Source organism: Eucalyptus grandis, chromosome 4 (genome assembly GCF_016545825.1).
Source record: "Eucalyptus grandis isolate ANBG69807.140 chromosome 4, ASM1654582v1, whole genome shotgun sequence".
NCBI lineage: Eukaryota > Viridiplantae > Streptophyta > Magnoliopsida > Myrtales > Myrtaceae > Eucalyptus > Eucalyptus grandis.
The window spans coordinates 31,361,552-31,375,600 of record NC_052615.1 but is presented as its reverse complement, the minus strand read 5'-3'; the positions used below and the strand labels follow the sequence as shown (position 1 = coordinate 31,375,600).

At 40.2% G+C, this 14,049-nt stretch overlaps 1 protein-coding gene, 1 long non-coding RNA gene and 1 pseudogene across 2 annotated transcripts; all 3 read left to right on the top strand.

The window, feature by feature from the left end:
* Positions 1–3,717: 3,717 nt before the first annotated feature.
* On the top strand, positions 3,718–5,521 carry LOC104441832. Its single transcript, XR_725006.3, has 2 exons — positions 3,718–4,000; positions 5,038–5,521. It is a non-coding gene; the product is annotated as an uncharacterized LOC104441832 (long non-coding RNA).
* A 1,503-nt stretch (positions 5,522–7,024) lies between these two features.
* On the top strand, positions 7,025–9,516 carry LOC104441831 (subtilisin-like protease). Its single transcript, XM_010055076.3, has one exon. It carries the CDS (start codon positions 7,025–7,027, stop codon positions 9,281–9,283), a length of 2,259 nt encoding a protein of 752 aa, XP_010053378.2. The 3' UTR covers positions 9,284–9,516.
* Positions 9,517–10,869: 1,353 nt separating this feature from the next.
* Positions 10,870–13,055, top strand: LOC104443146 (annotated as a pseudogene).
* The last annotated feature ends 994 nt before the right edge of the window (positions 13,056–14,049 follow it).

Sequence of the window (14,049 nt, the reverse complement as noted above, 5' to 3'; positions counted from 1 at the left end):
GTGGCCATCACTGTTTGATTCAGGGCCAACCCCCTACTCTGGTCTTTAGACTATTCTCAAGGAATGTCTCCAAGCATTGTTACCCATATCAACACCATCAGCAAGGTCTGGATTCTAACTGGAAATCTCAGAATAGATGGTTCTTTCTCCCTACTATGGGCCTGGTGGCTGACAAGCACTCCGAAGCCCACCAACATCACATTGGCTAGACAAATTTGGACAAGCCATTTGGATATAAGACCCAATTTAGCCCGACCCTCAAAATAATGGACACTTTTGTTGTTGATAATCGATCTCGAGCAAGAAGTTAGGCCTAACTAAAGGGCCTAGCATGGCCTGAGCTCGCCTATTAATTGCCTCTAATTTTTCCTCGATGAACCTCGAACAGTCTAGCGTTACTGTTGATCGTTAGAAATCACCTATGGTTGGTGTTTGGTCGCAACAATCATAGGGATGGTCCACTATAGTTTAAATAAAAGAGCTCATGAGAAAATTGACAGAGACTATCCCAAGAAAATATAGCTTATGAAAATTCCATACTACACTAGATAACCCCCACTATCAAGTAATAGATTCTGCTAGAAGAAAGCAAAAGAAAAGAGAAAGAAAATAAAATAAATTCATAAAACATTAAAATATTATAAAAAAATTATATATATCAACGTCGGCGGTATCACATAGGATGGCCGGCAACCATGTCAGTGCCATCCCACCAAAATTGGCCAAATGAATTGAATTAGTACAATGCAAAAAGTTTAAGAGTCAATTGACAAGAAAAATGATTTAAAATTAAATTGACACATACAATGCGATTAAAACTTTTTTGGTAAACTTTTATCATCAAATTCGCAAGAACTTATCATGAAATTTTTTGGTTAGGACAGGGAATCAATTGACCCACCCACTTGGGAATCTCCCTATCTAATTATTGTCAATTCGTCCAAGGGAAGCTTCAAAGCTTGCCCATCAACAAAGCACAAATTCAATGGATCGTTGTCTATAAGCAAAATAAAAATGGCGTGGAGGAAACAAACGAACAGAGCCTCCCCACGATAGCTACGAATGAATGATCATATCATAAAGCATCATATTAAAATTGACTCATGTTCATTAATGAATTATAATATTCAAATCTTTTTTACCAAGTCAAAAAAGAGCAGTGGGACCCACTTTTGATTTATTACAAAAAAAGAAAAAGGAAATGAAAGGTTGAAAAGACAAAAAGAGGAGGAAAAAAAAAAAAAGGTGTTCATCTCATTGGCCGAACCAATTCGGGAAAAAAGAAGAATAAGAAGAATAAAGGAAAGGAGTTTGCATGTACAAATCACAGATGCCTCACCGACCTAACTCGACTCCGTAATGCAACACCCAATAAATGCGCGTGCCCCTTGTTCATTGAATCGGAGTAGTTTCGCATTTAGAGCTTGGAATTTGAAATTATGTGAGATTCAAGCCACGAAGTTTGACTTTTAAGTCATTGAGCCACGTATATATAGAGATGATAAAAATTGTCTATATCAACGTCAGCAGTATCACATAAGATGGCCGGCAACCATGTCAGTGCCAGTCCACCAAAATTGGCCTAATGAACTGAATTAGTACAATACAAAAAGTTTAAGAGTCAATTGACAAGAAAAATGATTTAAAATTAAATTGACACATATACAATGCAATTAAAACTTTTTTGGTAAACTTTTTATCGTCAAATTCACAAGAACGTTATCTTGAAATTTTTTGGTTTGGACAGGGAATCAATTGACCCACTTGGGAATCTCCCTATCTAATTATTCTTTGTCAATTCGTCCAAGGGAAGCTTCAAAGCTTGTCCATCAACAAAGCACAAATTCAATGGATCGTTGTCTATAAGCAAAATAAAAATGGCGTGGAGGAAACAAACGAACAGAACCTCCCCACGATAGCTACGAGTGAATGATCATATCATAAAGCATCATATTAAAATTGACTCATGTTCATTAATGAATTATAATATTCAAATCTTTTTTACCAAGTCAAAAAGAGCAGTGGGACCCACTTTTGATTTATAACAAAAAAAGAAAAAGGAAATGAAAGGTTTTTTTTTTTTTTTTTTGTTAGAAAGGAAATGAAAGGTTGAAAAGTCAAAAAGAGGAGGAAAAGGAAAAAAAAAAGGTGTTCATCTCATTGGGCGAACCAATTCGGGAAGAAAGAAAGAAAAAGAAGAAGAAAGGAAAGGGGTTTGCGTGTACAAATCACAGATGCCTCACTGAGCTAACTCGACTCCGTAATGTAATGCCCAGTGCGCCCCGACCCCCAATAAACCCCCTCCCGTCCCATTGTTCATCGAATCGGAGTAGTTTCACATTTAGAGCTTGGAATTTGAAATTATGTGAGATTCAAGCCCCAAAGTTTGACTTTTAAGTCGTTGAGCCACGTATATATAGAGATGATATAATTTATATAGAAAACACATCTGAAAAGCTCTTTTGGTGATTAATATTAGTTTTTTAAAATTTTATTTGCTTAAAATTGAAAAAAAAAATATATATGCAACTTTTAAAATATAAATTTTGACAAAAATACTAAAAAAATCAATTACATATATAATCTTTTTTTAAAAGACCAAACCCTTCATTGGAATTTTTATTTGCTTAAAATTGAAAAAAAGAAGAAGATGTATGCAACTTTTTAAATATAAATTTTCACAATAGTGCTAAACAAAATCAAATACATACATATATATATATAATTTAAAAAAAAAAAACCAAATCCTTTGTCAAATTTTTTTTAATTTTTATTTGTTTAAATTTGAAAAAATAATGAATGCAAATTTTTAAATATATATTTGAAAATGATGCTAAAAAATCAAATACATATATATATGTATATGTATATATTAAAAAACCAAACCCTTCTTTAGAATTTTTTAAATTTTTAATTGTTTAAAATTGAAAAAGAATAATGTATGCAACTTTTTAAATATAAATTTTGACGCTAATAATAAAAAAAAATCAAGTACATGTATATTTTTAAAAAGACCAAATCCTACGTCGAAATTTTTAATTTTAATTTTTTAAAATTTGAAAAAGAATGCATGTGACTTTTTAAATATAAATTTGAAAATAATGCTAAGAAATCAAATGCATACATATATATATATATAAAGGACCAAACCCTTTGTCGGAATTTTTTTAATTTTTTTTGTTTAAAATTGAAAAAAATGTATGTAACTCTTTAAATATAAATTTTGACAATAATGCTAAAAAAATCAAATATATAAATATTTTTTGAAAAGAACAAAATATATTTAATTTTTTTTAGTATTTATATATATTTGATTTTTTAGCATTATTTTGGCATTTAAAAAAGTAATAATAATGACAAAATTTGAAATTTGAAGAATGAGTGGGGATATTTTTGAAAGAAAAGAATAAGTTTCAGCTGAAAACTCAAAGTTAGTTTTTACTAACATTGAGCTTTTCAGCCTTCCAATGCTCGTTTTTATTTGAAAATTAATCCAAACAGTCTAACATTTTCCTCAAGACGGGTTGAAAGCCAATTGGAAATGCTGAATCAAACGCATCCTTAGACTTTTAGTATTTTCGGAATGATGAAACCCTCCATTAATGAAATTTGGCCAATTTCCTTTTCTGCCTTCAAAAACTTTCTAGAAGTCCAATTTTGTCCTTTAAAAAAAAAAAAAAAAAAAAAAAAAAAAACCTCATTCGCTTTGCTCCTGTTCCTTGTTCTCTTCCTTGCGACGACTACGCTTCGCTTCTCCCGTTCTCTCTCCTTCACTCGCTCGACTCTCTCTCTCTCTCTCTCCTTCGCTAGCTCGACTCGCTCTCTCCCTCCTTCCCACAGCTCGCATCTGCGCTACTTGCGCTGAATTGCTATTGCTCGTTTGCCCGCTTGGCTGCCAAAGCTCGCGAATGGTCAGCTCAAATGCTCCTTGCTCGATTGCCCTCCTCGCTTGCTCTCTCCCTTGCAAATTGCTCTTTCCCTCGCAATTGCTCCTTTGCAGGTTTGCTCTCTCCCTCGCCATTGCTTTTTCAGTTTTTTGGTTTGTGGTTCCAAATCATTGTTGCTGCTTTCGCAACATTTTGTGTCGCTACCCTAATCGTCTGCTGCTCCTGAGTTGGCATTATGTTGCACTTAATTTGGTATTTAGCAATGAGTTGCTGCCCTAATTGTCTGGTTACTTTGCTGCCCAAATTTGTTGATACCCTAATCTGCTCCTTATTTGGTGTTATGTCTGCTTAATCTAGCATCCCAGTTGGTATTATGTTGCAACAAATTTTTTGCTATCAAACTATGTTATTAAATCGGTCACTACTAATAGACTGTTGATTACACTAAAATGGGATTGCTAAACATGGAAAATGAGATTTTGTATGCATAATTAAGAAGAAGAGATGAAGCCTAATATAGACCAGAAAAATGCACTTTCTTATTCTTGAATGTCACCCTTTCATGGGTGTCTTCTTATTTGTGCTAATGGTGAGTTATGTGCTGGACTCTTGTCACTAAGATCAATGGTGTGTGTTGGTCTTTTTTGTTCTGTTTTGCAACCTGGTCTTTTGTCACAAAACTCATTCGTGCCGGTTACGAGTTATGCACTGGTCTTTTGTGTTCTGTTTTGCAACATGGATGTTTATTCATGTAGCCGATACTTGCTGGAATGAGTGGGCAATGAATGGGTATAAAGAATACATGTCAATTTTGTGTTATGTTAAGCAACCTGGATGTTCATGGGCAATTTCACAATGTTTTGTTCCTGTTAAGGAGGGTCTTTCTTATGAAAATCGGTTCTGTGTTTAATGGGAGATTATGTGGAGAGATAGGCTTGGGGTTTGGAGATTTTCTTGCTCTTGTTGGCTTGGAAGTTGAGTTGTGATGCTGCAAATGCATGTATCTCTTGATCTACATGTACAATGTGTTATGGGCATGGAAGTTGCACGAGAAATGGGAGCTAATGATCTTAGTGGTACATCTCTAGATGGGGAACATAATAGGTAAGAGGCATGCCTATTCATGAAGATTGGTCTTCTCTGTACACAGGGTATACCAGGGCTTCAAACATCCATGTTGACTGTCGTGAAGATGCTAATGGGCTTAGCTGAGGTTAATGAAGGTGAAATATCGACACCTTGTCACTTTCAAAATTCATGGATCTAATTGCTGATGAAGGTCTGAAAGGTCACTCAAAGGATTCATCCTCCACTTCATCTGGGGAGTCAAGCAGGCCAGACGAATCATCTTTGTGGTCAAAAGACATGTCAGCTCATGTGCTACAATGACCTTCAATTCTATCTATGACAGGAGCATTTGAACTTTTATGTACGTTTTGCATGTAAACAGAGAATAGATGTTTGAGAAACTGTGTTGTATCAAGGTTTGTCGTATATAGTATTCTGGCTTGATCAAATGGCTCTAAGTTTAGGAAATATTTAAGAATGTTTGTAATTTTAAAGGATAATAAATTTCTTTCCTTGGGGCAGATGTTATCCTGTTTATTGTAATAAAGGTATTCTTTTTCTTTTTCTTTTTTAATTAAGAAACACACCACTTTGATGTGAATTTTTTCCATTTGATATTTTTTAGCATTGTCATCAAAATTTAAATTAAAAGAAGTTGCATGAATTATTTTTGTCAATTTTAAACATAAAAAACTAAAAAGCTAATATTAATCACTCAAATGGGCTTGTTAAATGTGTTTTCTACCGAATAGCATTTCTCTCAAAGTTGATTTTCAAAGCATAATTTACCAAACGGTCTTTCCATTTGCCCAAAGCTTAGTCTTTTTATTTGCCTAAAGCCCTTTAGGTTAAACTGCTTTGCATTTCCCCAATAAGCTTTCAAAATACTGAACCAAACGCACCATTTTGCCCGTTCAGATCTAGGCTAGAGTCATGCCTCCAGATCCGCAAGCCTAGCTCGTCGATGGCTCACAAGGCTTGTCCATGGCTGTGAGCCTTGACGGCGAGCTCAATTCTAAATGGCCATATGAACTATGCTCAGTTGTTAGCAGGGCTTCAAATCTAGAATCACTGGGTCATGCTCAGGAAGAAAGCAGGGCTTTTGCTCCCTCTACCTCAGATTTGAACTGAAGTCATGCTATCTTCAACAGTGGATGTGGCACTAAGGCATGGCTCCCAGATCTGACGTTGCCTTCAGATTTGGCCATGAGTGCTCATCCATGGCCGTGACCGGCAAGGTCGAGATCCTGGCGGCCATGGACGGAGCTTACATATCCAAAAAGAAAAGTAGAGGAAGTAGGTGTCCATGGCCTTCGCTCCATGGACGGAGCTCACATATCCTGACGACCATGGATGCCTGAACGCGTTCAACCATGGATGGACCAATGCCAACGATTTCGGCCATGGATGGGCCAGATTCGAGATCTAGAGAACGACAAGATGGAGAAAATAGGCTTGGCTCGAACGCAGTGGTGGTTGGCCTATTCACAGCGCCAGGACTCCGGTGGTGGCAATGGCCGAGGAGAAGCGGAGGTCAGCAGCTATGGATGGAGGAGGAAGAGAGAGTAGACGTGAAGGAGAGAGAAGATTTTCACTTAATTTCCGCATCAATTGCAGATATGTGAACACGTGTCAAGGTATCATTGGAGTAAAAATATATATGCCGCGTATAATATTGATGTGGTGGTATCAAATCACGGAATATTTTCTCAGAATGAACATTTGTAGGGTCGCCTCTGTCTTGTTCTTAACTGAAAACAGAACTAGGCAAAATTTACCAAGTCGCAGGTTTTTGATGCAGCACAAATATCTCCTTTCGTCGTGCTGATGTTAGTTGCTTGTTCTCAACGAGTTAATTAATTAGTGAAATCAGCTCTATCCAAAATTCAGGGCTTCCTTCAATTATTGCACATTTGTTATTAAGGAGCTTCGCCGGCCATTGTTTTCAACGCTGAAACGGTCCGGCTCTCGCGCTTTATGACTCATTTTCTATATATATGCAGGCTTGAGTTCATTACTCAAAAAGCATAAGCTGTTTAGGTTTTTCTCTTGAACCTTCTTGCTGAAAAATGGAGGAAAGCCGATGCAGAAAGTTGCCGATGGTGGCTGTTTTGTTTCTTGTTGGTTTCATTTGCTCCTTCAGTTTTCATCCGGCGACCGCCAAAACTGTTCTTGAGCATGAACAAAATGTCCTGTCTACTTATATTGTCCATGTTAGAAAACGAGCGGGTGAAGTTTTTGCCCGGTCAGAGGATCTACAGAGCTGGTACCAATCGTTCCTGCCCCAGATGACACCAAATTCGGACCAGACGAATCGTATGGTCCATTCCTACAAGAATTCGATCACGGGATTCGCAGCAAAGATGACAGAAGATGAGGTTAAGGAACTTTTGAAGTTGGATGCAGTTGTCTCTGTGAAACAGGAGAAGATTTTCTCGTTGCACACGACTCACTCACCCTCCTTCTTGAACTTGAACCCCGGGGTGGGGTTGTGGAAAGACTCCACCTTGGGCAAGGGCGTGATCATTGGAGTCCTCGACACAGGAATAACGCCGGATCACCCTTCATTCGACGATGAAGGAATGTCCTCTCCCCCTGCTAAATGGAAAGGCAAGTGTAATTTCAATGCCACTTCCTGCAATAACAAGCTCATCGGCGCGAGGAATTTCGTGAACTCTACTTTGCCACCAACCGACGAGGATGGACACGGCACCCACACTTCCAGCACAGCAGCGGGAAATTTTGTAAAGAATGCCAATGTCCTGGGACAAGCCCTTGGCACTGCCATCGGGATGGCACCTCATGCCCACCTGGCTATGTACCAGGTGTGCTCCGATGTGGGCTGCCCTGAGAGCAGCATACTGGCCGGTATGGATGCTGCTATCGAGGACGGTGTCGATGTGCTCTCCCTCTCTCTTGGTGGCAGCTCGGCTCCATTCTATGCCGACTCGACCGCTGTGGGGGCATTTTCTGCAATTCGAAAGGGAATCTTTGTGAGCTGCTCAGCGGGTAATAGTGGCCCGATCAACACTTCCTTGTCGAACGATGCTCCCTGGATTCTCACTGTGGGAGCAAGCACTATTGATAGGACCATAAAAGCTACCGCTAAGCTAGGAAATGGCGCAGAGTACGATGGCGAATCCCTTTTCCAGCCCAAGGACTTTGGATTGGCTTATTCACTTGTGTATGCTGGCGCAAATGGAAACCAAACATCGGCAATATGTGCTGAAGGATCGTTACGGAACTTGGACGTGAAAGGAAAGGTCGTCTTGTGTGAGAGAGGCGGAGGAATCGCAAGAATTGCCAAAGGGCAAGAAGTGAAGGATGCCAGTGGCGCTGCCATGATTCTGATGAACGACGAACTCAATGGCTACAGCACGCTAGCTGACGCTCATGTCCTTCCCGCAACCCACATACCTTATGCTGACGGTCTGAAAATCAAGGCCTACATCAACTCGACCTCCGATCCGACAGCCACCATTTTGTTCAAAGGAACAATTATTGGGAATTCCGATGCACCAGCAGTGACATCCTTCTCTTCCAGGGGTCCCAGCTTAGAGAGTCCTGGAATCCTGAAACCCGACATAATTGGCCCAGGAGTCAGCATCCTAGCGGCCTGGCCATTCTCTCTTGATAACAGCTCGACTACCGAAGTGACTTTCAACATCATCTCTGGAACCTCCATGTCGTGCCCTCATCTCAGTGGCATTGCAGCTCTGCTGAAGAGCTCTCACCCTGATTGGTCGCCTGCTGCCATAAAATCCGCAATCATGACCACTGCATATCAAATGAACCTTGGAAGTAAGCCAATCATTGATGAAACCCTTCTTCCAGCTGACATCTTCACCACAGGCGCAGGCCATGTGAATCCACCCAAAGCAGACGATCCAGGCCTTATTTACGACATCAAGCCCGATGACTACATCCCTTATTTATGTGGTTTGGGATACAAGGATTCTGAAATTGAAACCATCACACAGGAAAAGGCCAAATGCTCACAAATAAAAAGCATACCTGAAGCGCAGCTGAATTACCCATCCTTCAGCATAATACTGGGCTCTAGCGCCCAGAACTATTCTAGGACAGTTACAAATGTCGGGCCCACTGACTCCTCGTACACATACAAGGTTGATGCACCGGAAGGTGTCGATGTCACGGTGTATCCTTCTGAGATCAAGTTCAGTGTGGCAGTACAAATTGCCACGTATACTGTGGGGTTCCGCAGAAGTTCTGGTGGGAGCGTTACTAAGCCATTTGCTCAAGGATCCCTGACATGGGTTTCTTCCGATCACTCCGTGAGAAGCCCCATTGCCGTTGTTTTTCAATGAAATGCTCATCCTGTTGCCAGACTCGCAAGATAGACAATGAGTCTCCAGATACAGGAACAGGTGGTGGTGCAAGGTCAAGAACTTATGTTTCGCTCTATAAAATAATAAAAGATATCATAGGACCCGTTTGATTGGATTTGGAATGAGACCGTGAACTGGTCCCTGAAGAAAACTTGGAGCTAATTCAAACCTCAGATGATAGTAGTCTGCCCTTTTCTATATCCTTTGGTTGAGTGGGCTCTTGTTCAGTAGTTTATTGCAGTTACGATGGATGGCTTGTGCATTGACCAGTCTTACATTGTCGATGATTTTGTCTAATAAGATGACATCACTGGTATCAATGGGAACAGATCTTTGATTTTCAGCGAGATGTTTAACCTTAAATATAGCACGACAATCGTTCAAAAGGCTACCCTGAGAAAAGCCACCATGTCCAGTATGAAACAGAAAAAAAAAAGAAAAAAAATAGAATAGAAAAACTATTTAAAAAAAAAAAAAAGGAATTTCAGTAATCATCCGCAAAAAGCAGAACAGTTTCGGAATGAGATTTCATTATAAAATCACTTGAAATTTTATAGTTCTACCGTATAAGTAATCATTAACTAGAAAACCTCATTCCCGAGGCACCAGAAAAAATTTCTCTACATTCTGCTTTCTAGAACTCAAAAAGATTGACAATGTGAAAAAGTAAGTGCTAAGAACTCTGAGAGCTTCTGTTGCATGGCTAGACTCCACTTAGGAAAACTAATAGTTTGAATCTAACGAGTTAGATTTAATTGAATAGTCATTTGCTTTATAGTAATCCCCACTTTAGAAGAACTACTAGATCTTCGCTCATCTCTCCTCTCAAATCAATACCAAAATTTTCATTAGAGATAAATGAAGCTTTTTTATTCCAATATAATATAGGGTTTGATTGAAAACTTATTTACGTCCGAATATGTGATTCATAGGTTTTGGAGAAGATCAAGAGCCAGTTGCATCTAGTGTCCGCAAAGCAAAAAGATTTCAAGGTGCAACCGTAGATAAAGCCGAACTATCACTTAGCAGGTCCTAACAGCACTTCACTTATTATGCAATTTTTAGTTCCATCAATTTAAAGAAAGTTTTTCACTGATCCTAACTGCACTGCACTTTTAACATAACTGACATGCCAATCTCCTAAATCTTCAGCATTAGATCAGTTGTAGTGCTTAACAAGCGCATGCTTCCCAGGTGCTAAGAAAAATCAACTGAAGAAGGCCACATAAGCGGTGAAAGAAGTGCTGCATTCATATAACAGCAAAATGATGCCTTATCCGCTGTCTTGATGTACAGTTTACAAATAACACTGAAGATATAGCCATGTTGTTAAACTAAAATCAAAGTGATTAAACTAAGATTGCAACGTAGTCATCAATTGTGGTTTTAACCGACGTGCTGGCCAGGTTGGAACAATCACGTTGTGGATACTTTCATCATTAACTTTTAAGATTCCATGAGCTCGTTCAAAAGGGTGCATGGAACGTGACAAAACAATTGATAGGACTTGGGCATTCTGTAACTTGGTTATTTTTGCTGCTCTTTCTGGTCATGCATGAATTGTAATGAGCAGTGAGCGCCCGTGTGGAAGGTATATATGAAGCCGAATGCTAAGTCAGAAGAAGTTTTAAAGTTACACCAAAAGGCCGAACTGAAGTTATTCTCATTGACGCAAAAGGCTATAAGGAGTTGGAACAATTCCACACTGGCCAAATCATTATGCCCCAGGAATAGCATCTTTTAACAAGTCGACATTGCTAAAAGGAATTGTTTGAACAATTCTTCACTGGCCAGATCCAGGAGCCACTTTAGACAAACTCCCATAAGGCACCACCTTAGTTTAATTAGCACTTAACAATTGTACTCATATGCACAAGCCTGCATATGCCTTTTTTCCGCTTCCGTATAAATAGCTGTTCTAATTAGCCACATAACACAGACTCCAATTTGACTTTTAATTTTACACTTAGCACTAAAGTATGGCTTTCCTTCCTCCTCGGCCTTGTTATCCTGTTGTCGAATGTCAATCCTGAGCGTACTTGTGCTGATGACTTGCAAACATACATAATCCATTTGAGTCAAGGATGAAGACATTCATTCCTGGTAACGGTCGTTTTTGCATGATAACATCCAGACTTCAGAAAACCAGCAGCATATTCTCTCCAAGGATGAAGACATTCATTCCTGGTAACGGTCGTTTTTGCATGATAGTACCCAGACTTCAGAAAACCAGCAGCATATGCTTTACTCTTACCAAAATGTGATGACTGGCTTTGCAGCGAGATTCACTCCAGAGGAAGTAGCTGCCATGCTAAAGAAGGAAGGATTTGTGTCAGCTCACCCCAAGAAAATGTATCACATCCAAAAGAACACACATGCCCCAGTTCTTAGGCTTACCGCAGCAACAAGGATCCTTGGCGGGCTTGAATCTAGGAAAGGAAGTGATTATTGGTGTGCTGGATGGTGGAATATTTACCAACCACCCTTCATGTAGCGGTGCAGGAATACCGCCTCCACCAGCCAAATGGAAAGGGAGGTGCGAATTCAAACCTTTCTAATGCAATAACAAATTAATCGGCGTGAGGTCCTTTGACCTCTCGGCTAAGGGAAGTGGAATTGCCCCTCCTACTGATGAGGATGGGCACGGCACTCACACGGCTAGCACAGCTGCTGGCGCTTTTTTTCCCAAGCTGATGCACTTGGGAATGCCAGAGGAACGGCAGTTGGCATGACTCTGGATGCTCACCTAGCAATCTTCAAAGTGTGCTTTGGAGAAGATTGTCCGGAGGCAGACATACTCGCTGCACTTGACGCTGCCGTTGCGGATGGGGTTGATGTGCTCTTGATATGACTGGTAGTCCTTCTGCCCCAGTTTTTAGTGACACCATCGCCATTGGTTACTTTGCAGCCATTCAGAAGGGAGTCTCTGTGAGCAGCACAGCAGGGAATTCCGGCCTTTCCCAAGCACATTGTGGAACGATGCCCCATGGATTGTCACCGTCAGAGCAAGCACCGTTGACAGGAACATCATAGCAACGGTGAAACTCGGAAATGGAATGGAATACGATGGCGAGTCGCTACTCCAACCCTTCTTTCCATCGAAGTTGCTGCCTCCTGTGTATGCTGGAAGGAACGGCAATAACCAGTCAACACTCTGTGCCCCAGGATCATTGGAAGGCATTGACGTAAAGGGAAGGTAGTCTTGCGCGAAAGAGGGGTAGTGGCCAGAATAGACAAAGGACAGGAGGTGAAAGGTGCTAGTTGGATTGCCATGATTCTAATGAACCAAGAAAGCGATGGATTCAGCACCTCTGTCAATGCACGCGTCCTTCCCGCATCTCATGTCAGCTTTTCTGCTGGGTAAAAGATCAAATCGTAAATTAATTCGACAAAATACCCGACTGCAACGATCGTGTTCAAAGGAACTGTGACTGGGAACCCAACTGCTCCGGCCGTTGCTTCCTTCTCTTCAAGAGGCCCCAGCACGCTTAGCCCCGGAATCCAGAAGCCGGACATCATTGGTCCTGACGTCAGCATATTAGCTGCGTGGCCGTTTCCTCTCAACAACTTCACGAAATCTAAATACACCTTCAATGTCATCTCTGGCATTTCCATGGCTTGCCCTCACCTTAGTGGTATCGCTGCTTCGATCAAGAGCACTCATGCTTACTGGTCGCCGGCAGCTACTAAATCTGCCATCATTAAGGTACGCCTACAAATGACTTTCAATATTCTGACGGATATGATGTAGATTATCTCTATGACCAGCCTCCATGCAATGATTGGGTAGTCCACCGAAAAATTAAATTAATTTTTTTTCGATCCGACAACAATTTGAGATGTTGGGGCTTGCGGAATTTTCTGTATCTTTTTTTTTTTTTTTTTTTTCATTTTTATTATTTTTTGGATTTATCATGTTCGGAAAATTGGATGATCAAAATCGCAGGGATATTTTGGGAATTACCCTGTTTATTCGCATTTTTGAGGCGTTGCTTTTTTCAGATCAAGCAGCAAAGAGACACGTGTTTTATAAGCATACAAAATGAAAAATATCATGTACAAGAACCTATGCTCAAAAAGATTTCAAAAGACAGTTCTCCAAAAGAAGTTGACCTAACCGACCTACTCTTCAAGTCCCCTCAACTCGGCTCTAGATCCTTCGCTCTACGGCCCTGAAAATTTAGCCTATGATGGGATGAGATATAAATCTCAGTGAATTCACACTCTAAACCCCGATTATGAGGATAATATGCCCAAAGGCATCCTAACCACATAATCATACAATTACAAAGACTTACCTTGTCTTAGATCCTCCCTGCAGATCAGCACATCATTTCACATCCCCCCGATTATGTGTATATAGCAAATCCACACACCATTTGGAAAGTCTAATCAATCACTGCTCACATGAGCCAAAATTACCGGCACACGTCGAACCATCAACTCAATCATAGGAGTCTTGATTATAGGGCCAAATCATTATGACACGTTTCATTTCATGCCACATAATTTTGTCCCATAATCCAGCATATCAATTTCACTCAACATGCGTTCCAATTAATTATTACTACCCGCACAAACAGTTTTACATGACACACGCTGATTCTCTATCCACCGACACACACCGGGGATGGGTAACGTCCACCGACACACACTAGGGACGGTTAACATCCACTGACACACACTGGGGATAGGTAATATCCATTGACACACGCCGATGACGGACTCTCTTAACCAGCTCACGA